This window comes from Mauremys mutica, chromosome 12 (genome assembly GCF_020497125.1).
Source record: "Mauremys mutica isolate MM-2020 ecotype Southern chromosome 12, ASM2049712v1, whole genome shotgun sequence".
In the NCBI taxonomy this organism is placed as follows: Eukaryota; Metazoa; Chordata; order Testudines; family Geoemydidae; genus Mauremys; species Mauremys mutica.
Genome location: NC_059083.1, coordinates 44,098,631 through 44,121,969, shown reverse-complemented (window position 1 = coordinate 44,121,969; position 23,339 = coordinate 44,098,631). Strand labels below are relative to the sequence as shown.

The 23,339-nt window shown below is 57.1% G+C and overlaps 1 protein-coding gene across 1 annotated transcript; it reads right to left on the bottom strand.

The window, feature by feature from the left end:
* Window positions 1–1,021: 1,021 nt before the first annotated feature.
* On the bottom strand, window positions 1,022–20,351 carry LOC123346807 (E3 ubiquitin-protein ligase TRIM39-like; the record flags this gene model as incomplete). The annotated part of the gene is made up of 4 exons (XM_044984262.1): window positions 1,022–1,641; window positions 10,626–10,808; window positions 18,093–18,188; window positions 20,331–20,351. Coding segments are annotated over 4 exons (855 nt in total), but the record flags the coding sequence as incomplete, so codon positions are not given.
* Window positions 20,352–23,339: the final 2,988 nt, after the last annotated feature.

The window sequence follows — 23,339 nt, the reverse complement described above, 5'->3', positions numbered from 1 at the left end:
ATGGGGCAAGGCCGGATGGCTACAGTAAAGTACTGAGGAACAGGTATGTTAGCCCCAGGCTAAACAAATCCCTAGTACCCTGGTAACCAAAATGGCAGTTGCTCCAGGTTAATCAAGGCACCTGGGGCCAATTAAGATCTTTCTAGAAGGCACTGGAGATAGCTACATTGATTAGAACACCTGCAGCCAATCAAGGCAGGCTAATCAGGGCACCTGGTTTAAAAAGCTCACTCCAGTCAGGAGGGGAGGAGCCAGAGGAGAGAAGTGTGTGTGAAGAGCTGGGAGCAAGAGACAAGGAGCTGAGACTGAGAGGGTTGAGAAATTATCATACCATCAAGCATTATTAGACACGAGGAGGTCCTGTGGTGAGGATAAAGGTGTTTGGAGGAGGCCATAGGGAAGTAGCCCAGGGAGGTTGCAGCTGTCATGCAGCTGTTACAGGAGGCACTATAGACAGCTGCAATCCACAGGGCCCTGGGCTGGAACCTGGAGTAGAGGGCGGGCCCGGCTTCCCCCCAAACCTCCCAACTCCTGATCAGACATAGGAGGAGTTGCCCCAGACTGTGGGTTTCACCAGAGGGGAAGATCACTGAGGTGAGGAAATCCGCCAATAAGCGCAGGACCCACCAAGGTAGAGGAGGAACTTTGTCACAGAGGGAAGAATCCAAAAATAAATGTAAAAAATTCCAGTTCTAAAAATGTGTTTAGATGCTTGATTTTGAAATACTGTTGAAATGTAAAATAAAATATTCTTGTATTTACACCTTGTTACAATAATCTTTTCTAAATTAGAATAATCTTTTTTCTTTCATATTTTACATTGAGATTTCACAGGGGTAGAAAATTCTGACGGGGTAAATGTCTCCCATCCACCACCGTCTGCTACCCCTGGGGCAGGGGACGGGAAAGGTGAGGGCTGGGGGTTCCCAGGTGTCCGGTTTTTGACTGGAACCTCCAGTTGAAAAGGGAAACTGGAAGCGTCTGGTCAGCACAGAAAGTCCAGTTGCTGCAGTAACTGGCCCCCACCACTGGGGGTGGGAAGAGCAGCAGGGCTGGGAGGGGCCAGTCTGTGCCGCGGGGTCACTGTCAGGGACCGAGATTCCCTCCGGCCTGAGCTGGGACCGGGCAGATTATCAGGGGAGCCGCGTTTGTACCCCCAGCGTTGAGACCAGGACTGAAATAAGAGCGGAGCGTCCCGGAGAAGGTGCCAGTGAAAGTGAAGAGATGGGACCTGTCAGTCACATTGTAAAACGAGACCTCGCCCGCCTCATAGTCCAGGAAAATCCCCACCCAGCTGGGCCTGACAGTCACGGGGAGGGGGGTCGCGGGGGAGGTGCAGGCCTTGTATCCCCCATCCCTCAGCACCACGGCCCAGTATCCATTCCCAGGTGAGAGTGTGACCGGCCCCTTCCTGCTCACAGATTCCCTACAAACCCCCAGGTTCCAGTCAGTCTTGTCTCCCACCTCCACCTCCCAGTAACGTCTCCCGCCCGCGAACCCCTCAGCGCCCAGGACATTGACACAAGGATCAAATCTCTCAGGCTTGTTGGGCAGATCCTGGCGTTTGTCTCCGTCTCTCACACGTTTCCAATCCTCAGACAGGACGAGCCAGGGATGAGCCGTGTCTGGATCCAGAGTCACGTCCACTGGGGAGAGAGTCACAGAGTCAAGGCCGGGGGCAGGGGCTGGTCACTGGGATCAAAGGGAAATTAACCTGCGTCCCCGTTAATCACTGGGATGGGGGGGGGGGGGTTGTGGCCTGAGGGGAGTCAGGGCCCCTCTGACAATGAGGGGGAAAGGGCAGGAGCAGCAGGGGAGGGGTCAGAAGGTGGCAGGGGAGGGGAGGTGACAAAATGATGCTGGGAGAGGAAAGGGGAGGGGGAGGTGACAGGAGTAGGGGGTGGAGGGAGGGATAGAGGGGTGGGGCAGGCACAAGGGCTATGTGGTGATAAGGGAAGGGAGGGGCACCAGGGGGCAGAGGGGTCTGAAGGGAAGGGCAGGTTCCAGGGGGCTGCAGGGGGCAGGGGTGGACTCCATGGGAGAAGAAGGGGACCGACCCCAGGAGGCTGCGGGGGGCAAGGGATGGGGCAGGCACCAGGGGGCAGAGGGGGGTGAAGGGCAGGTTCCAGGGGGCTGCAGGGGGTGAGGAGAGGGGTGGGCACCAGGGCAGAAGAAGGGGATGGACCCCAGGAGGCTGCGGGGGGCAAGGAAAGGGGCAGGCACCAGGCTCAGAGGGGTGTGAGGGAATGGGGGAGCTCCAATGGGGCAGGGGAAATCAAGGGCAGGGTGAGCTGCCAGGGGTGAGATGATGAGGACTGGGGAGGTGGAGCCATGGGGGGGGGAGCGAATGAACAGGCATTGGTGCCAAAGGGGCAGAATGGGGGGTGAGGGAGCAGGTGAGCAGAAGGGGGGCAGAGAGGGGTGTGGAGAAGGGCAGGCCCTAGGGGCAGAGGCGTGTGCAGGGAGATGTGGGCACCAGGGGGGGGGCAGAGGGAGGATGAAGGGAGGGTGGGGCCCAGAGGTTAGGAGAGGGGGAGGGGAGAGGTGCGGCAGTGCTGAGGGGAGGGGAAGGGCTGAGACCAGGGGTCCCAAAGGGGGGCGAGGGAAGGGACTTGCACCAGGGAGGCAGATGGGGCAAAGGAAACAGCAGGCACCAGGGAGGCAGATGGGGCCAGGGTAGAGCTGGGACTTGGGGCAGAGGAGGAGCTGGCACCAGGGGACTGGAGGGGTGGTGAGGGGGGCAGGTGTCACGGAGCCAGAGGGGGAGGGAAGTGGCAGGGGTGAGAAATAAGGAGAAGGTGGCATGGGGGATGGTGGCAGAGGGGCAAGAGGAGAGCAGGGTCAGTGGGGCAGAGGGTGGGGAGGGGCTGGGCACCAGGAAGGAAGGGGACAAGGGGAGGGTCAGGTGCTGGGGGGCAGGAGGAGGGAAGGGGCAGGCAGCAGGAGGGTGCGGGGGGAAGGGAAAGGGCAGGTGCCAGGGCATTGAGGGGCTGAGCAGAAGGGCAGGCACAGGGAGGGCGGAGGAGGGGAGGGACAAGCACCAGGGGGCAGAGAGGGGTGAGAGGCAGGGCAGGTGGGCAGAGGGAGGTGTTAGGGGAGGGGATTGGGGAAAGGCAGGTGCCAGGGGGTCAGAGTGGGGCTAGAGGAGGGGTGGGCACAGGGGGTGAGGGAAGGGGCGGGTGCCAGGGGTCAGAGAGGGTGTGGAGAGGGGCAGGCGTCAGGAGGGCTGAGGGGAGTAAGAAGAGCGAAAGCCAGGACAGCAGAGGAGGGTGAGGGGAGGGGTGGGAGACATGGCACAGAGGAGGGGAAGGGGAGAGGTGGATGCCAGGACATAGCGGGGGTGTGAAGTGATGGGTGGGCTCCAGGGTGCAGAGGATGTTTGGGGGAGAGGGGCAGATGCCAGGAGGGCAGGGGGAGAAGGGATGGGCTGTTCCAGCGGGGCAGAGATGCGTGGAGGGCAGGGGCATGTGCCAGGGAGCAAAGTGGGAGTAGAGGGGCAGGGCGCAGGGGAGCAGAAAGGGAGTGAGAAGAGAGGGAGGGATGTTGGTGAGAGGTCAGAATAGATGCAGGGTCCAGGGTCCCTCACAGGGGTGAGGGAAGGGTAAGGGAGGGGCAGGAGCCAGAGAGGGGTGAGGGAGAGGCAGGCCCCAGGGAATCTCTGTTGCTTTCGGGCCATGTGTGGTTGGTTTCTTGCTCAGAGCAGGTCGGTGCTGTCCCCACACACACTGGGGGTGCAGCCCTACCCCAGGGGGAGCAGCTGGGACTCTCCAAGCTGGCAGGCCCCACAGGCCCCACCTTCCAGCCAGGGAAACCCCACAGCCAGGCTCTCCCCTTGCCGGGCTGAGCACCACCCCCACGGGGGCAGTTGCCTGGATTGGGCTCACTTGGGGGGCATTACAGTGGAAGATTCGGAGTGGGGTATAAATGCAGATTAATGGGCTGTTGCTAATGAGGCCAGGGCAGTGGGGAGGGGAGGGGGCATTTCCCCACTTACTGCCCCCTCCATCTGGGAGAAGCTGCACCAGGGACCACTTCCAGTTCACACCTGCACAGCGCGTCTGCACTAGTTTGCACTGGTGCAGCTACATCAGTGCAAGGAAACCCTGGCAGACATGGCTGAGACACTGCCGTAACCCCTCCCGTCACTGGGGTTATGGATCAATAATTACAGGGTCACTGGAGCAGAGGAGCTGGACTCTGGGCTCCCAAGTGGGGGCCCAACACACTGGGCTGCAGAGTCATTCTCACCCCCACGCTCTGGCCCAGTGCCCATGGCAGTGTTTGGACACAGGGGGACGTCATCAGACACCTGGAGCCCAGCGGTTCGAGCTCTCATGGCATCACACGGGGGGGATTGAACCTGGGGCTCCCAGCTGAGAGCCCAGCCACTGGGCTAAAGGCTACAAGGGAAGAGGCAGCACCTTTTTCTGTTCATTGAAACCAGTCAGCAAACCCGACATGGATTCACAAGTAGTTTGTTGACTTGAAAAATAATTTTGCAGCAAATAAACTATTTGTCCAAAACATTTCACCCAGCTCCACTGCAAACCTGTCTGAGCAACTTAGGAGCCCCAATCCCAGTGACCTGCAATGAGAGACTGTCAACATCCCCAGAAACGCAGTTACAGGCAGGCCAGGCTCAGGACATCAGCGATGAAACGCTCCTGAGCTGCTGTTTAATTTGCCCTTTGCAGACAAATGCCCCCTGGGCCCCTGATCTCACCCCCACAAATCAGGCTGAAAATAGAGACTTGGCTCCAGCCTGAACTCTCTGCCCAGAGCCATTTGTCCCATGGACGCTGCTAGCGGCACAGACCCTCTGCAGCTGCACCTGGGTATCTCCCAGGGCGGATAACAGTCACAGAGACCGACTCAGAGCCCCAGGAGCTCAGGTGTCTCCATCTAATGACTGTGCCAGCCACCCCCCTCGCTCCCATTATGCAACATTGGGTCAGACACGCTGGGAACTTTCACACCCAGACTCTGGAGACATTTTGGGTCCTTCTACACAGCCTGCAGCAGCGAGTCTTGGAACGGGGTGGACAGATTCAGGATTACGGGGCTCCCTCTTTGGAATTAAAAATAGCCGCATAGATTTTCAGGTTCTGGCTGGAGCTCAGGCTCTGAAGCCCAGGGTGGAGCCAGGTCTGCCCCTCACAGTGCCAGAGGGGACATTGTCTGTGTCCACATCCCCTTTACCCCCTTCCTGGGATGGGGAACAGCAGCCCCAGGGCCCCTCCCTTCACCCCCAGGGCAGGGGAGTGAGAGACCTCGGCCTCCTGGGCAGTGGGGCCTCCCAGCACAGGTTCCTGGGTGAGCGTGAAAGTGTCTCCACAGAGAGAGCTCTGTGCACCTGGCAAATACACAGATGTGCCGGGGTATCAGGATACGGGATGGTGCTCTCCCCAGGAGTGATGGAAGCTCCCTCAAAGTAGAGGGGTCACCCACTGGTGCCAGCCCTTCTCCCTGAGCTCCTGTCCCCGCACCCCTGAACCCTCGCTCTCACACTGCCCCTCCTTCCTGAGCCCCTGCCTTCACACCACCTCTTCCCCACACCCTGACCCCCTGGTCTCTGCTGTCGGCCCCCTCCCCCATCCTCGCTCACCCTTACAGCTGGTAAAAAGTGGGAGGGAATAGCCCTCCCATTGGTAAAAGTGATGGGGTCATGGCCCCCTGGCCCCCCTCTTCCAGTGCCCCTTACTCACTCCCCAACCCCAGTAGGAGAGGACCCTTGGGACAGTGTCAGTGAGTTCGGTGCTGGAGATACGAATTGGGTTTTACACCCCGGCTGCTGGAGCTCTGTGTATTGAGGGTATAAGGAGACAGAGGCTGTGTGAGCCCCTCACTGTCCTGCCAACATGGCTCAGCCCTGACATCTGTCGGAGCCTCTCCCTGGGGAGGAATCGTCCCTGCGGCCCGTTCAGGCCCTGGCCTCCCTGCAGAGGTGGCCGGTGAGGCTGCCGTTAAAGTGAGTTACGATGTGAGTTCCTGTCCACTGGGAACTGGACTCTGAGCCTGGGCTGGGATCGGTGACTGGGGAGTGAAAAGCCCCAGCTGCCCTCACTGCCCTACTGAGCCAGCCCAGCACCCCCAGCCATTCAGTGCAATAACAGCGATGCTCAGGCTTGGTGACAGCCGGTGCCCCAGCGGGCAGGGCGAGGGCCTGTCCAAGGAGCAATGGGCACAATCTGCAGCAAGGGAGGTTGAGGCTGGAGAGGAGGAAACACTTTCTAATTCTCAGGGCAGTGAAGCTCTGGACCCGGCTCCAAGGGAGGTTGTGGGATCCCCGTAACTGGAGGTTTGTAAGAACAGGTTGGACAAATCCCTGCCAGGGATAGTCTAGTCCCTGACCTAGCGTGGGGGGCTGGACTAGGTGACCTCTCGCGGGCCCTTCCAGCCCTGCATTGCTCTGGTTCTAGGTTACAGCAGTTCCTGGGCCCAGGGCCCTGGGGGCTCTAAGCCTGGTGAGTGGCACGTGACAGAGTTAACACTGTTAGTGACCATGGCAGCTGGCAGCTTGGCGTCCCTGTCAGGGGCCTGGGCTGGCATGTGGCTGCCTGTACCCGGCTCAGCAGGGTGTTACTGGGCCATGTGGACAGGACCTAGGGCTGGCACCTGTCCATAGGGTTGCCAGGCGTCTGTTTTTTTATTGGAACGGCTGGTCGAAAAGGGACCCTGGCGGCTCCGGTTGGCACCACCGACTGGGACATTAAAAGTCTGGTCAGTGGCGCAGCGGGGGCCCGGGGCTAAGGCAGGCTCCTAAGTCTGTGCAGCTCCTGGAAGTGGCCACCAATTTACTTCCCTGGAGTTTGAAAGTAGCAGAACATAACCAAGTGTCAGCCATGGTCACGCCTCCCTTTGAATACAGGTTGGCTCTGGGGGTGGTGGAAATGTATCAAGAGGGCTGGTCCTTTTAGGGGACTCAGGGATCAGACTACCTGTGACAGGCTCCTGTAAGGGAGAATGAGACAACCCAGACCAACCTGGAAGTAATTAAATCCCTAGGTGGCTAGTCGGCAGCGAAACAGCTCATGAGGCTGATAAAGGGTAACCAGGGCTCAGCTGAAGGGATCCTAGGGACAGGAAGCTGCTGAGGAGAGGAGCTCCCAGGAGAGCTCACCAGAGCAAGGAGCCTGGAAGGGGCTCCTAGAGCAGTGCTCACCAAACTGTGGGTCGTGCCCCCCTAGAGGGTGTGGAGGAACATTTGGGGGGTCTGACGGGGCCTGGACTAGCCCCCATGGGTGGCGGGAAGGGAATGTCACCCAGCCCTGCTCTGCCCCCAGCTCCACTGCAGCCCCACCCTCAGCCCCAGCTGCATCTCCGGCCCCGACTTCAGCCACCGACTCCCTGTCCTGCTCCAGGCTGAGAAGCCAGCTGCAGCCCCAGCCCCAAACATGGTTCTGCCCCGGGCCGAAGCCCCCAGCTCCAGGCCCCAACTGGAGCCCCATTCCTGGCCCAGCTCTTGAGAGCAGCTCCCAGGGTGGGGGCGCAAACCAGGTAAGGAACGACATGACCAAAAATGTTTGGGGACCACTGTCCTAGGCAGAGGAGCTCCCCTAAGGGGGAGGAACTGCCAGAGATGACACTGACAGCAGCAGCTGGAGCAGGACAGAACCCTGGAGAGCTGCCCCCGGCTGGAGAAAGTGGATGCAGAGAATAAAGGCACAGTCTGAAATTACCAAGCTCCAGGAGGGAGGGCTGGAGTCATCTGATTCCACGATGGAAACTAATCCAAGTCCAGCTCCCAGAAGGACTGAGGGCTCCTGACTTGAGGACAGTGAAGAGCTGCAGTGAGAGCTGGAGGCTGGAGCAGAGTGAGGGAAAAGATTTTATTTTGGGGTTTACTTGGACTCAGAGTGGACCCCAGGAGGGAACTTTTCTCTCAGATCTTTTGGACTGTGAGGTGTAATTTAAGGAGTGCTGAAGAGGGTAAACTGAAGCAAGATGCTTGCCAAGATACCCTGAAATGGCTGAGGCTGGTATCAATAACAACACTCACTGCCCAGCCCCTAAGGGCTGCATGACAGCACGGGGCCTTCCCCATTGCACACGGGGACCCTGGGGCACAGGGAGCCCTGGTTACTCTCCCCCACACATTTACCCAGAGACTCCCCTGAGCTGCCGGACCCGGGTCCTTGAGGTCAGAGCACAGGCAGTCGAGTGGCACTGACCGGCAGGGGCTGCTGGGGTGGGGGAAGGAAAGGGTTAATCTCAGCGCGGTGGCACTTTGCTGCCCAGCCCTGGCTGGTCTCTGCCCTCTGGGTGCAGCTCAGGGCAGGTGTCTCTGAGCAGGTCCCTGCCCACTCACCCGCCATTTGCCCCAGACACAGAGAACCCAGGTGCCAAGGGAAGGAGCAGCCCCAGCAGCACCGCATTGGCCCTGGCACGGGCTGAGCCTGCGAGCGCAGCAGCAGAGGCAGCGGCAGAGAGAGGGGCTCAGCCATTGAGAGCAGCAGCGTCCCCACCCGCAGGGGAGGGGTCAGCGCTGGGACAACAGGCCGGGCTGGGTCAGGGGCTGGGAGCTCTGGCAGCGAGCGCGGTGCCAGCACCAACAGCCCTGCTGGAGACCCTGGGCCTGGCCAGCCTGGAGCAGCCAGTGAGTGACTCAGGGCCTGGGACCCTGCCCAGAAAGGGGCTTCTGGGGGGCTGACAGGAGGCTCCCCAGGGGCTGGCGATCCCTAGAACGAGGCACTGAGCTGACTGGCTCAGGATCCCGACAGGCTCAGGGGCCAGGGGTGTGGAATGGCCCAGAGCCCAGCCGGGTTCAGGGCCCAGTGGGCACAGACTGTGCTGGGCTGGGGGCAGCGAGCGGGGAGCGGAGCAGGGATGTGTTGGCTCCAGCCAGTCACAGACAGGAAGCTGCTTCCCCCACAGCCTGGGGTTCCTGCTCCCCAGAGCCCTGAGATCCTGGCCCTGCAGCCGGCACCAACTGTGCAGCCTCCATCGGCCGGGACCGACACACCCAGCTTGGCCCCTTCGACTGCCCCTGCTGGGGGTGGGTGGGAAGAGAGGAGCCGGGGGGTGGGGTGGGGGGGGGGTAGGAGGAATGGGCCAGTTCAACAATCACAGACCGAGCTCACTGAACCTTCTCACCCCCCTCTCCTCTGCCTTGGTTTCTTCTCTGTCCCCCCCTCGCTGTCAGGTTTCTGCCTTTGCCCCCAGTCTCCGCGCTGGGGTTTTGGGGAGGGGTTTGGACGGGGGTAGGTCACGCTCAGCTGTTGTGACAGGGTCACAATTTTGTGACTGAGTCTAACTCACTGAGCAGCAAACCTCTGACCCAACCTCACACTGGGTTGTGCTCAGAGCAGACGAGGGGCCCGTAGGATTCAGCTTGTTACCCAGTAACACACGACCCAGGTCAGACCGCAGCAGCCAGACCGGCCCCTCCTGCAGCTCAGAAAGCTGGGCCAGCCTTGGCTAATGGGGGCTGGGGTAGTGCTAAGCGGTGGCCACACAACGCAGCCCTCACGTGTCCCAGGAGAGAGGCACAGACACGTCATCCGTTACCCGTCTGTGCAGTTCCCAGCACGATGGGCCCAGTCCAGGCCTCACAGCACCTGGCTCAGGGACACCCAGTAACTCAGCCATGGAGGGGTCAGGATGGCAGAGTGACGGGTCCTGGTCAGACACCTGGGCAAGTACCAGCAGGTGGTCGTAAGTAGCAGGCAAACTGCCCAGCACTCAGCGCATCAGCCTCCAGCTATCACAGCACCAAGCCTGTCAGCTGGGCCCATGCGTGTCCTGGGGTCCCAGGCTCTGTCCAGAGCCCCAGGCACAACACAGCTGAATGTCCCAGTAGAATCCACTCACCTTCGAATCTCTGCAGCGCTTCCCTCATGTCAAGGGAAATTTTATACACCTTCTTCAGGTCAGTAGAAACAGCTACTGGTTCCTGGAGTTTCACATTCTCACTCCTATGAAGAAAACGTCCCATCATCACTCAGCTGCTCTGTACACACAGCATCCCAGAACCACCACCAAGAATATAAGAGCAATGACAATAGGAAACACACCTACTCAATGTGCTTTTCACATCCTGAAAGGAAAAAAAAGAGAATCAATATTCTGTATTAACACAATGTGCATAAAACTGTGTGAGTTTCACTCTGGGCATCAAACTTTCATCTAGAAAATAGATGAACCCTCCCAGGCTTCACTGTTTTGTGGTAAAATCTCGTACACTTATGTGCATTAATACTTGTGTGCATTAACACTTGTTTCATTTATGTAGGTGAGACAGGAATTTAGCTAAAGGATTCTCCCTTCTAGGGACCCAAGCCATCAGTATCTGTGTTTATCATCTGTGTTGGGTCCAATGTTCTGGAGTTAGAGCAGGGATGGGTTCAGCTCAGTATCCTTCTTCTATCATCCCTTTAATCTCCCATGGCCTCACTGGGTCTCCATGAGGAGAATTCCCCTCTAACATGAACTGGGATATTTTGGAACTGATGGAGCCCTTAGCCTGATGTTCTGTTTGTCAGTAAACCGCAGAACACATTTACTCTAATTGTTGGAATTCAGACCCAGGGATCTGAGTTCTAATTCTGGATGGGTGGAGAATTTTGATGCTGTCTCACCTTTAGCACCTCCACAACTGGTTGCTGACACTTCTCCTCTAGCTCTGTGATCAGCTGCTGCAGAGAGGAGCTTTGCTGGGAGAGTTTGGTTACATTTTCCTGAAGTCTCTGCAGAGTCTCCCTCTCCTCCTCCTCCAGGCTCTGCAGAAGCAGCTGCTCCTCCTCTCTCAGCAATGTGTGCAGTTTGTTAAATTCACCTGCAATCATCTCTCTCTTATTTTTCACTGTCCTCTGGAGATAGAAAAATAGGAAAGGCACAGAGAAAACGTGAGCCAGATGTTGAGTTACACAGACTGGGCCTCTGTCCATGAAGCATGGGATATTAGATCAGTATCCGGTTTGTAAGGATATTGACTTTCTTGGGAAACGTACCATAAAGAGTTTGTTTTAGTTCAGAGTTAATATGGCCAGTTCCATAGCGGGGTTGTCTAGGGTGTTTTGTAAAGCCGCAGTATGTTATTGCAGGTGGCACGGGATGGACACAGTGGAGTGGGGTGAAATCAAGGGAGCAGGAGAGATTTACAGGGGGCCACACAGGGTGTCCATGGGGGCATTTGGGTGCCCAGTGCTGGTCACTCAGACACCAAGGGGAGCCATCACAGCGGGATGTGGGTGATGCTCCTTGTTTGATAACTTGCTCCCAGGGCTGTGAAGTTCAGGACCTAGGGCTGGTGCTAATAGTCCTTTGGGTGCTATCCTGGGGCTCACTTGGGTGTTGGGAGCCCAGGCCATTGTCAGGGCTGGCGTTGGCCTCACCCAGCCTGGCCGAGTGCCCCATGCCAATGTGCCCAGTGTCCTGGGATCGCAGCCTTTAGGGAGCCCTCTAGGATAACAGAGCAGCAGGTTGGCTGATGCCAGCTGCGTCCCCACCTGCTCTCTGAAAGGAGCCATGGGAACGATGCTGAGCCGGTGCTGAGCCTGGCTGGGGAGGGACTGGCTGCTCTGCACTGGCCTCTCTAGCTCCCCTGCAGCTCAGCCCAGAGGTGCTGGGTGACCCTGGGGGGAGCCTGCCCCCCCAGTGTGACTTGGGCTGCAGTGATGTTGGGGAAAGTCCCTCTCACTCTTCCTGAGATGACAACATGGCCAGAGGCTTCAGCAGCTTCCCCAGCCCGTCCCCTGCCCCAGAGCCCTCACCCCTGAAGCCCCAGTTCGTGAGCCCCAGCCATTCCCCCCACCAGTCTGTGCCCTGCGCTGACCCCCTCCCTTCCCTGTGCAGGGCTCTGACCCGTCTGTCTGTCCGGCTCCCCGTGTGTTGGGGGAGGGGCTGTGCTCAGTGTCTGTGTCTGAAGAGGCAGCTGCTTGAGCGCTGTAACTTCCACCTCCTGCCTCTGCCCCGGCTGACCTGAGCCCCCAGCACAGCCTCCAGCACCCCTGGGCCCCTCTGCCAATGGGCTTTGGACACCGACCCATCCCCCATCCCACCCCCACCCCGCCCCTGGGACTGCTGCAGCCACGGGGCACTCAGACAACTCGGGTACGGCCCTGACAAGCCCCAGCTCCCTCAGGAGCAGGGCCGGCTGCAGACACCAACCTACCAAGCACGTGCTTGGGGTGGCACCTCGGGACAGTGCAGCAATTGGGGTTTTTCTTTTTTTTTTTGGTTCGGGGCGGGGGGGGGGGGGAGGCGGGGCTTGGGAGGCGTGGCAGGGTGCCGGGGGGGCGGGGCCTGGGGTGCCGCGACACTCGGGGGGGGCGAGGACTTGGGCGGAGCGACGCTTGGGGGAGGCAGGGACTTGGGTGACGCAACACGACACTCGAGGGGATGGGGACTTGGGTGACGCGATGCTTGGGGGCGGGGACTTGGGCAACGAGACGCTCGGGTGGGTGGGGACTTAGGCGGTGCAGGGCAGTGCTCAGGAGGGGCGGGGACTTGGGCGGCGCAACTCTTGGGTGGGGGGACTAGGGTGGCACGGCGCTCAGGGGGTCGGGGACTTGGGCGGTGCAGTGCAGTGCTCGGGAGGGGCAGGGACTTGGGCCGCGCGACGCTATGCCCGGAGGGGGCGGGACTTGGGCGACGCGACACGACACTCGGGGGGGTGGGGACTTGGGCAACGCAACACTCAGGGGGGCGGGGACTTGGGTGTTGTGACGCTCGGGGAGGGGCGACACTGTTTGTTTTCGCTTGGGGCGGCAAAAATGTTAGAGCCGGCCCTGCTCAGGAGCCCCTGCTGGCACCTGCCCCAGGCTTTGTGCATGTGGCCAGGACCCTGCAAAGGGCCGTGGGCCTGCAGCCTCCTTCCCCTGGGAACTGTTGAGTTACAGCTAATTCGAGTGGCGCAGCATTATCGTATCCCTAACATCTCCCCCCGTCAGACACAGACAGCACATCCTTGATGGGGGCCTGTCACCTCCCGGCCCTGCTCCGCCCATGGGGATACCCCCCACCTGGCTCAGCCCCTCTCAGTGGGTGCCTGGCCGCCCCTGCGGGGCCTTGTCTCACAGTCGCTGGGGCTGAAGTTACTCTGCCGAGTGACGCTGATCATGGGGCTGTGACCTCTGGTGATGTAGGACGTTACTTGTTCTCACTGGGCAATAATCAATGGGTTCAGAACCACCCCAGTGACTGTCCCAAGGTACAGCCACCTCCATGATGCCGGCTGGGCACTTTGCTGGACACATTCAAACCTGGTGTTAATTGTTATGCACCTAAATCCCTATTGTCTGAGGAACTGAGCACCAACTGCTTCCGGAGCAGCAGTGGGAGCTGCTGCGGTTCTGTCCTCTGGAAATCAGCCCACTTCCGCCAGGCTCTAAGTACGGATTCAGATGCAGAACCAGAGGAACCCAGCTCTGAGCATTTCTGCTCTTGTAAATGGCCATTTTTATCTGAATAATGGGACAACTACTTCTCCTCTCATCCCTGCTGCTGGCGTCTTCCTCACCCCCCCCCCACAGTCCCTGCAGGGATTTCACTGTAAGAGGCAGGTGAACCGGAACAGACATTTTGTCCCATGGGTTCATCACCTGGCTACAGACAAGCACAGGTAAAATCAAAGCAACAGTAGACTCGGATGAAGTGGCCACATGATGGCAACAGAGGCTGCGAAGTGGCCGAGTGGTGCCTGGGTTTGCACTGACCTGTCCCTGGCTCTGCTCACTCAGGGGTTGTCCACACTGCAATGAAGGTGTGACAGCACCGTGTGTAGACACACCCAGGCTAGCTTTGATCTGGCTAGCTTGGGTACTGGTAGCTATGAAGCTGCAGCAGCATGGGCTGTACAAGCCCACCCAGACCCCTGGGTCTTACTCAGTGATTAGCCTGCAGCTGGCTGTTGGTGCCATGTAGATGCATCCTAGGGGCAAATTTTCCACAGAGCTCCACACCCACAACTGGGTTTGATGTTCAGAATAGCTCAGGGCCACCCAGAGGATTCAGGGGGCCTAAGGCAAAGAAATTTCAGGGGCCCCTTCCATAAAAAGAATTTCAATACTATATTCTCGTGGGGGTCCCTGCGGGGCCTGGGCCTCCCAGGTTCCCATCCACTATTGCAGAAAAAGACCTAGGGGTTACGGTGGACAAAAAGCTGAATATGAGTCAACAGTGTGCCCTTGTTGCCAAGAAGGCTAATGGCATTTTGGGTTATATAAGTAGGGGCATTTCCAGCAGATCGAGGGACGTGATCATTCCCCTCTATTCAGCACTGGTGAGGCCTCATTTGGAGTACTATGTCCAGTTTTGGGCCCCACACTACAAGAAGGATGTGGATAAATTGGAGAGAGTCCAGCGGAGGGCAACAAAAATGATTAGGGGGCTGGAGCACATGACTTATGAGGAGAGGCTGAGGGAACTGAGATTGTTTAGTCTGCAGAAAAGAAGAATGAGGGGGGATTTGATAGCTGCTTTCAATTACCTGAAAGGGGGTTCCAAAGGGGATGGATCTAGCCTGTTCTCAGTGGTAGAAGATGACAGAACAAGGAGTAATGGTCTCAAGTTGCAGAGGGGGAGGTTTAGGTTGGACATTAGGAAAAACTTTTTCACTAGTAGGGTGGTGAAGAACTGGAATGGGTTACCTAGGGAGGTGGTGGAATCTCCTTCCTTAGAGGTTTTTAAGGTCAGGCTTGACAAAGCCCTGGCTGGGATGATTTAGTTGGGTTTGGTCCTGCTTTGAGCAGGGGGTTGGACTAGATGACCTCCTGAGGTCCCTTCCAACCCTGAGATTCTATGATTCTACTTGCTCCCCTCCCACGGGCGACCCTGGGAAAAATAAACCTTCTGCATCTCAGCACAAACCCAGTTTTGAGAAAACTTCTTTACAAAGTATCACTGGTTCTCAGCATCAGCTAGTGCTAAAAGGCACTAAAGCTCATTAAAAGGGTTGGACACATATTTTCCATCAAAACTATTTTTGGATTGAAAACTAGGGGTTTTTAAAAAGCAGAAAAAAAATCACGGACATTGTCTGCTTTCCTTCAAAATTCGTTGTGGTTTTTTTAATTGAAAAGCTGAAATTAGTCTGCCAAAACCTGAATATGGTTTGGGGTTTCAGAAGCGTGTGGCCAAATATTTGCTGCTGGCTGTGTTTGATTGTTTAAAGAAACAATAAAAAATTCTGCTATAAAAAATCCAAAGCTTTTGAACCACTTCAGCTTGTGTCCAAATGCCTGAGCCCATCCAGTCACAGATTATTCCAGGTTTCTGATACTCTGCTGGCTTCCTGGACTCATCTGTCTCCCAGCCCTGCCCCCTCCCCACGCGGCTCTGAGCGGAGCGGGGCTCAGAGGCCCCGACGGAGACTCGGCGCTTGATGCGCTGAGGCTCCAGGAGAGGGGCGGAGGCGGGAGCCTCCGCTGTTCTCTTGGGGGCCCCTGCGGAGCCCGGGGCAAATTGCCCCCTTTGCCCCCCCCCCCGGGCGGCCCTGGTCCAGTATCCTGTCTACTGACAATGGCCAATGCCAAGTGCCCCAGAGGGAGTGAACGTAACAGGTAATGATCAAGTGATCTCTCTCCTGCTATCCATCTCCACCCTCTGACAAACAGAGGCTAGGGACACCATTCCTTACCCATCCTGGCTAATAGCCATTAATGGACTTAACCTCCATGAATTTAGCTGTTTCCTAGAGACTGGCTCCATGGGGTCCCTCACAAACTGGAGACGGTTACTGTGGGTTTGTCTTTAGTATAGCTTATGTACATACTCCACGAACTGAGCATTTGAACTTGTTCCAGGATCTGGGATGAGCCTATGTTGTGAAAACTGACATGCTCAAAATAGCACATGCATGTGAATGGACACAGGGTGCTACAATTAAATTAGTCCAGGGGTTCTCAAACTGGGGGTCGGGATCCCTCAAGGGGTCACAAGGTTATTACTGGGGGTTGTGAGCTGTCAGCCTCCACCTCAAACCCCGCTTTGCCTCAAGCATTTATAATAGTGTTAAATATATTAAAAAGTGTTTTCAATTTATAAAAGGGGGGGTCACATCAGAGGTTTGCTATGTGAAAGCGTCACCAGGACAAAAGTTTGAGAACCACTGAATTAACCCCTCTGAAGCCTCAGGGAATGCAGGGGAGCAGGGAGGGGGTCTCCCTTGGTAGGGTTGGGAAGGAGGTAGGTGGTGTAGGATATTGCTCTTCTCATGTGATCCTTCCCCCAGTGGCTAATTTTAAATGATGTGACATGACATTCCTCTGACATGAATCTCCCTATGGCACTGAAATTAAATATAGACTATAATTTGGCATTTGAAAAGTGAAAGGGATGGCAGCCCTAATGGAAAAGCTACCAGCTTGGCTCTTCTGCAAGCCTCAAACTGCTGAATGAGCTTTAGGGTAGGGAAGGCTGTGCCTCCCAAACAGCCTGGCCCTGCCCCCTAGCTGACCCCCACCCACTTCCTGCCCCCCCCCGACTGCCCGCCTCCCTCAGAATCCCCTCACCATCTTGCTCCTTGTCCCCTCACCATCCCCCAGAGACCCACCACCACCACTCCGGGACCCCACCCCTTCTCCCTGCCCCCTGACTGCCCTTCTCCCTGTCCTGACAGACCCCCGGAACACCCATGATCCAACCTCCCGGCCCTGGCCCCGGCCTCTTACCCCTGGCTCCCCACTCACCCAGACCTCATCACGTTGTATCCAGGAGTGTCCCTGAACAGCGGTGCAGCGCGGCTCTGGTGTGGCTCCTGAGCTCCGCCCCACTCAGAGCCATGTGATAAGGGGGCGGGGCTGCAAGCTCCAGCGGGGCCTGAGCTCCCAGCCCCGCCCCCTTACTATGCAGCTCTGAGCGGGGCAGAGCTCAGGCCCCGCCGGAGCCACACTGCACCACTGTTCAGGGTCACTCCTGGATGCGCTGAGGCTCTGGGAGAGGGGTGGAGGTGGGGTTGGGCCAGGGCCAGGGCCTGTTCTCTTGGGAGCCCCTGCGGAGCCCGGGTCCTGGGGAAAATTGCCACACTTGCCCCTCTCTCTGGGTGGCCCTGGAAGAGCTCAGCTCCCAGCATGCCCCCAGCCCAGCCAGCTGAGTGACTCTGAACCTCACCCATGGGGGAAAACCATCCTCCCAGGTCCAGTGTCTGTCCCAGGCACTGGGCAGATTCACTGCAGGGATGGTGGGTGCAGAGCGAGAAGGAACAATCTGTTTCCTCCAGGCTGCAGAGAAGCTGCAGAGCTTTGTCATGGAGACCACTGAAAACCGATGGCTGTAGCAGCCAACACACCATCCCCATCTGCAGGAGGAAAACAGGAGCCATGTAATAGTGAAAACACTGCACCCAATATTGAGAATTTCCCCTATCAGAGATCTCAGGGGTGGGTCTGCACCACTGTACAAAGGCCAGGAGCTGCCCCTCCTCCGCCTACAGGAGCTGCTGTGCTGAGATCTCCACCAGAGACACAGCCTGGTGCTGCCAGCACCCTGGATGGCAGGTACCATAGGCCAGGGGAGGCTGAGCTTCCCCAAATAGGATGCAGCGCCCCTCCCTTTGGGGGCAGGCTGCAGATCTGCTGCCTTTGGAGTGCTGCCTGCGCTCCGCCAAGAGCCCTCACTCCCGCTCTTCTCCCGAATCCCGCAGCTCCTGCCACTGGCCACTCGTCAGCTGTGGGGGGGGGGGGCCCGTCACTTGCTCCTCTCCACTCCTCCCCCATCACTCGCCCTTAAGGCAGGAGGGGGCAGAAGGGAGCAAGCGGCAGGCGAGGGGGCCTTGTAGGAGGGGGAGGGGGAGGGGGAGAGGAGCGAGCTGCAACAGTGAACAGTGAGCGGGAGCCTTTGGGGAGGGAGCTGAGTGGGAGCAGGGCATGGGGCAGAGCAGGAGTGGAGCATGGATGGGGCCTCGGGGAGAGGAGGCCAAATGGGGCTGGAGCAGTGGGCATGGTGATGATCCGAGTGCAGGGGAGGATCCGGCACTCACGCCCGGCCTCCCCAAGTGCCGGAGGCATGCGCTGCCCATGGACGGCACCAAGCCTGTGCAATGGAGCAAACAACCAGAGCAGGGTCATAACCTCATCCTGGAGCTTTATGGCCCTGTCATTCCTGGGAACACTGCAGGGGGAAGGGCTCAGGGAGGAATAAACTTGGACACCCACCTGCCACTTTGTGGTTTTCTTCTTCTCTTTAGACGTCAGAGCCAGGGCCTCTTCCAGCTCCTTCCTCAGAGGGGCCAGGGCTCCCTGGAGTTTCACCTGCAGGGACATCATGTGCGATAAACAGCCATTAGTCTGCCTGTCCGATGGGTGGACAGTACTGTCCGTATTGGCATTTCACACATGAGCAGTAAAATACCCTGGAAGGAGGCAGCAGACTCGGCTCTGCCGGCCCCAAAGGCCCCATGGGAGCAGAGACGCCAGTCTCAGAGCAGGGGCTCTGCTCCCTGCAGACACTCAGGACTTCTCAGAGCCTGTGTCTGAGCTAAAGCTTCACATCACTGAGCACAGGCCAGAGGGGAAACAGCTGGGAAGGTTCTGAACGATCCCTCCTGCCGGTGCCAGTGAAGAGGTTGGGGCAGCACCTTGCTGCACTGTACCCAGACCCAGGCCAGGAACAAGACCCCACTGTGCTCTCCTCTGTCCAGGCTCCCATGTGGCCTCCCCCAGGCAGTGGCCAAGCACCTGAGCCAGGGCAGTCCCATTAACTGCACAGGGTGAAGCCATGATGTGGCTGGAGGTCAGTGAGGAACAGGGAACACTCCGTCTGGGGGAATGTGCCACCCATAATTATAACTGCTCCAGAGCTGTAATAACCCTGGACTCTCTTCCCCTTTGACAGCGTGTGATTCCTTCACACATTACAGCAACGTGCTCCTGCCTCGTCAGCCCTGCTCTGTGCAACACCCCTGGCAGCCCCCCGGAGCCGCCTCCAGAGATCTCCCCATTTCACTCTCTCTTTACTCTAAGCCCTCGAGTTCTGTCCTCCCCTCTGCCCAAGGGCCCAGGCTGCTGCTGAGAGCTCCTGGGGGGCTGTTCAGTGACACCCCTGTGGTGCTGCTGCAGGGAAGCAGTGAGCGATGGAGCCAGCAGGGGCTAGTGAGAGACAGGAGGTGGAAAAGCAGCCTTTGCATCCAGCAAAACAGCTTCATAAAAAAAATGAGCAAGGATCAGAATGTGGGAGGGGCAAAGGTGCCCGGATTCTTTGAAGCTCCACCCACAAAATAAGCTCCTCCCATGTGAGTCACCAAAAGGAGACACCATGATCTATTCACAGCACATGGTGCATTGTTCAGAACAGGATGAAGTTGCTGATTGGCTCCAAGGGGCTCCTGAAGCCGGACTCCCCTCATAGGGCTAGAAAAGTGGTTCTTAAACTTACTAGTGACCCCTTTCACATAGCAAGCCTCTGAGTGTGACCCCTCTAATAAATTAAAAACAATTTTAATATATTTAACACCATTATACATGCTGGAGGCAAAGCGGGGCTTGCGGCAGAGCTCGTAACCCCCCCAGATAATAACCTTGTGACCCCCCTGAGGGGTCCCAATCCCTAGTTTGAGAACCCCTGGGCTAGAATAGACCCCTGGGCTCTGCTGGGCTCTCTGGGCCTGGTCCTTCTTTACCAGGGAAAAAATAAGAGGTGGCATCTCCCAAATATCACTCTCCTGTGGCACCGGAAGGAGGCGTCACTGCCAATAAATGGTGCCGAGCTGCAATTCTCCCTTTCTGCAGGGAACAAAATAATTAACAGTGTTGATATTTAAGTGATCAGTTCTCCAGTCTGAAGGTAACACACTCACCTAGACTGTCCTGCAGCTCTTGTGATTTAAACACTGCCTGTTGTGTAAAGAGTCCCCTTATTTCAGCAGTGGAAGCTGAGTGTGAAAAACATTCAGAATCTCAGATAAAAGTTTCCCACATCAGGTATCTTTCAAGACTTGGTATTTTGATTCTGTTGCCGCACTGCCAGACCCAGTAGCGTAGCTAGGGTAGGAGCGGGCAGGGCCGGCTCCAGGCACCAGCCCAGCAAGCAGGTGCTTGGGGCGGCCAAGAGGAAAAGGCGGCACGTCAGGCTCTTTGGCGGCAATTCGGTGGCGGATCCCTCGGTCCCTCTCAGAGGGAAGGACCTGCCGCCGAATTGCCGCCAAAGAAGAAAGCGGCGCGGTGGAACTGCCGCCGATCGCAATCGCGGCTTTTTATTTTTTTTCTTTTTTTCCGCCGCTTGAGGCGGCAAAAACCCTGGAGCTGGCCCTGGGAGCAGGGCAGCGGCCGCTCTGTCACTGAGTACAAGTGGCGCCTTGTCAATTTCTTGGCACCTTTTTAATTTTTACTCACCCAGAGGGAACAGGGGGAGCGATCAAAAAAAAAAGGTGCCCCCACTGTGGTGCTTTTACTCACCCAGCAGTGCTCTGGGTCTTCAGCAGCACTTCAGCGGTGGGACCTTCACTCGCTCCGCGGGTCTTCGGCAGCATTTCGGCGGCCAGGTGAGTAAAAGAGCCACAGCGGGTGGCGCCTTTTTTTTTTTTAAACCGCTCCCCCTGTTCCCTCCACCTGGCTACGCCACTGGCCAGATCATTGATTTTGTTATGGCATCTCCCGTACAATGAAGGCTTTACAGAGCTGAGTGATGCATCACACCTGTGACCGGCAACTTTCAGTGAAAACAGCCTGTGATTTAAAATCCAACGTTATTACTCATTAAACTTGACAGCAATTCCCTACCTTGTACTCCTGGGCAGCCTCCTTTATGGGAACCACCCTGTGATCTCTGTGGTCCCGGGACAGATGACAAACCACACAGACAGAAGTTTGATCCTCTTCACAGAACAGTTTCAGAGTCTCCTGGTGTTCCCCACACACCCTCTCCTCTCCTGCTCCCTTTGCTGCCTGTAAACTCAGCAGTTTGACCATTTCTACAACATTTGTCAGCTTCCTGTTGGGCCTGAGGTTTCCCTGTTGCACAGTTTCTCTGCACTGAGGGCAGGAGATGTCTGTATTCGATCCCTCCCAGCACTGGGCGATGCAGGCTCTGCAGAAATTGTGCCCACAATCTATAATCACAGGGTCCTTAAAATACTCCAGACAGATGGGGCACGTAGCTTCCTCCTGGAGACTTTCCACAGGGTTGTCTGTGGCCATGGCTCCCTCTGGACAGTGACACGGGGTTAGTTTCACTTTCCTGGGCTCAGAAATATGCCCCGCCTGCAGCAGCAGCAATTGGGTGTTTCCCTTCCCGGAACTGACTCAGGCTGTTTGCTGAGTTGGAGCCAGATCACCGGTAATGTTCCAGCCCTGGAGGCTTTGGTGAGAAATGTCCCAACAAGGCTCTGATCCTGCAATCAGCCCCCTCTGCTGGTGTGTGTCGGGGGAGTCACTGGGGCGCCACACGGACATCAGCTTCCCCTTGTCCTGCTGAGCTGACAGAACTGCCTGTCTAAGGAGTGATATTTAGCCTTGGCAGAATTGATTTGATTTAATATTTAATTTTGACAGAGAAGATTAATATTAATTTGTAAGAATGTTTATATATTTATCTATTTAAACTTTCACTGTTTCAGTTTTTATCAATATTATTGTTCACAGTTGTGGGAAATTGGTGGGTGGGGGTTCAGACAACGTACGCTAAGGCAGCTCTGCCTCAGTGTAAAGGAGACGCAGTGTCAAAACTGTTGCCAACATTCAGGATTTTATAATGAGTCTCATGAACATAATGTAAGGGGACTGTTGCCCCCTTACTAACATTCAGTGGGGGTGTTTTGGCTGCTAGCTCCCAGCACTAAAAGGGGAGGGATTGATGGCAAATCAGGACCCTGAGACTGACAGTCCCCAGGAACAATGGCAAGAGGCCAATGCTCCAGGTCAGCCTGATTGACAGGGCAGGCCGGCTAATCAGGGAGACAGAAGGCCAGTGTGGGTCCCGTCCTCCGTGTGTGAGCAGGAATGTGCCGGAGTCAGACGGAGTGGGGCCGAGCTAAGGAGGAAGCAGGGGCCCAAGCTGAGCTGGAGAACAGAGCCAGGCCAGATCCAGAGGGAGCGGAGCTGCAGCCAGAGAGCCAGAGGCACATCCCAGGGAGAGCAGATCCTGTGCTGGGAGCGGAGCTGCAGCCAGAGAGCCAGAGGCACATCCCAGGGAGAGCAGATCCTGTGCTGGGAGCGGAGCTGCAGCCAGAGAGCCAGAGGCACATCCCAGGGAGAGCAGATCCTGTGCTGGGAGCGGAGCTGCAGCCAGAGAGCCAGAGGCACATCCCAGGGAGAGCAGATCCTGTGCTGGGAGCAGAGCTACAGCCAGAGAGCCAGAGTGTGGTGAGCAACTGGGGCCAGCCAAGGGGGGGAACCTTGGTAAAAGGGCCCAGCACAAAAAGACACTCCAGCCAAGGGTCCATGCAGGCCAGGCTGGGAGGGGGACCTTAACCTGCCGGGGGGCTGGCACTGGAAAGAAGGATCCCACCACCCAAAGCCCGGAGGTGTGTGGTCACCACCATTTCAAGTGTCCCACCCACAGCATCCCTGCAGCACAGCCAGGGCCTGAGAAGGAGGCCTGGGGCCTACAAGGAACAGACTGCAAAGTGCTTTGATGTCCAGAGACATTGTTTGTAATGTTCCCTGCCACAGAGCAGGGTGATGTATTTCCCTGTAACCGTTCCCATTTATTCTTATTCTTTTCTTTAAATTGATTGTTAAGTAAACAACTTGTATTTGCTTTAAATTGTATGGAATAATCAGTGGGTCAGGGAGGTGCCCAGTGCAGAGAGGGTACCCCGGAGTGGGGACACCTTAGCCCCTGTCCTAGGTGGCCACAGCAGGGTTGGGGGTTGAGCCCCCCAGGAATCCTGGGCCCAGTCTTGTTGGGGCTACGAGAACTCTGCCAAACAGGAGAGTCCTCAAGGGCAGGGAGGCCTCTGGGTAAAGGAAGTGGGAGCGAGGACTCAGATCCTTTCGCTAGCCCACTTCACCGGGGTACACAGAAGCCAGGAAAGTTCCCCACAATAGCGGGACCATTCCCCCGCTTACATAATTGGCGTCACGAACAGGATCCTATCCACAGGGTCCACCCCATTGGTTTACTGCTTGAGTTCTAGTAGCACTGTCCAGGCCTGGTTGAGCACTCTACCATGGCTGGAATTGAAGAACTACGAACCCAGTTTGCTGAACTTCAGCGCAGATTATCAGACCAAGCGGAGGCATTACAACAAGCTAGAACTGAACAGAGAGAAGCCTTATCGCTGGCTAAGGCAGTGATAGACCAACAGGCAGCAGAAGCTAAGAAACCCCCTACTATTTATGTCCCACGGGAGCGGAAGGTCACAGAGTTTGGTGGCTTCCCGACAAGACCAGGAGACATTACGGTAGAAGAGTGGGTCAAGTCTGTGAAGGCAGCTCTGCGTGTGCTAAGAGTACCTGTAGAAG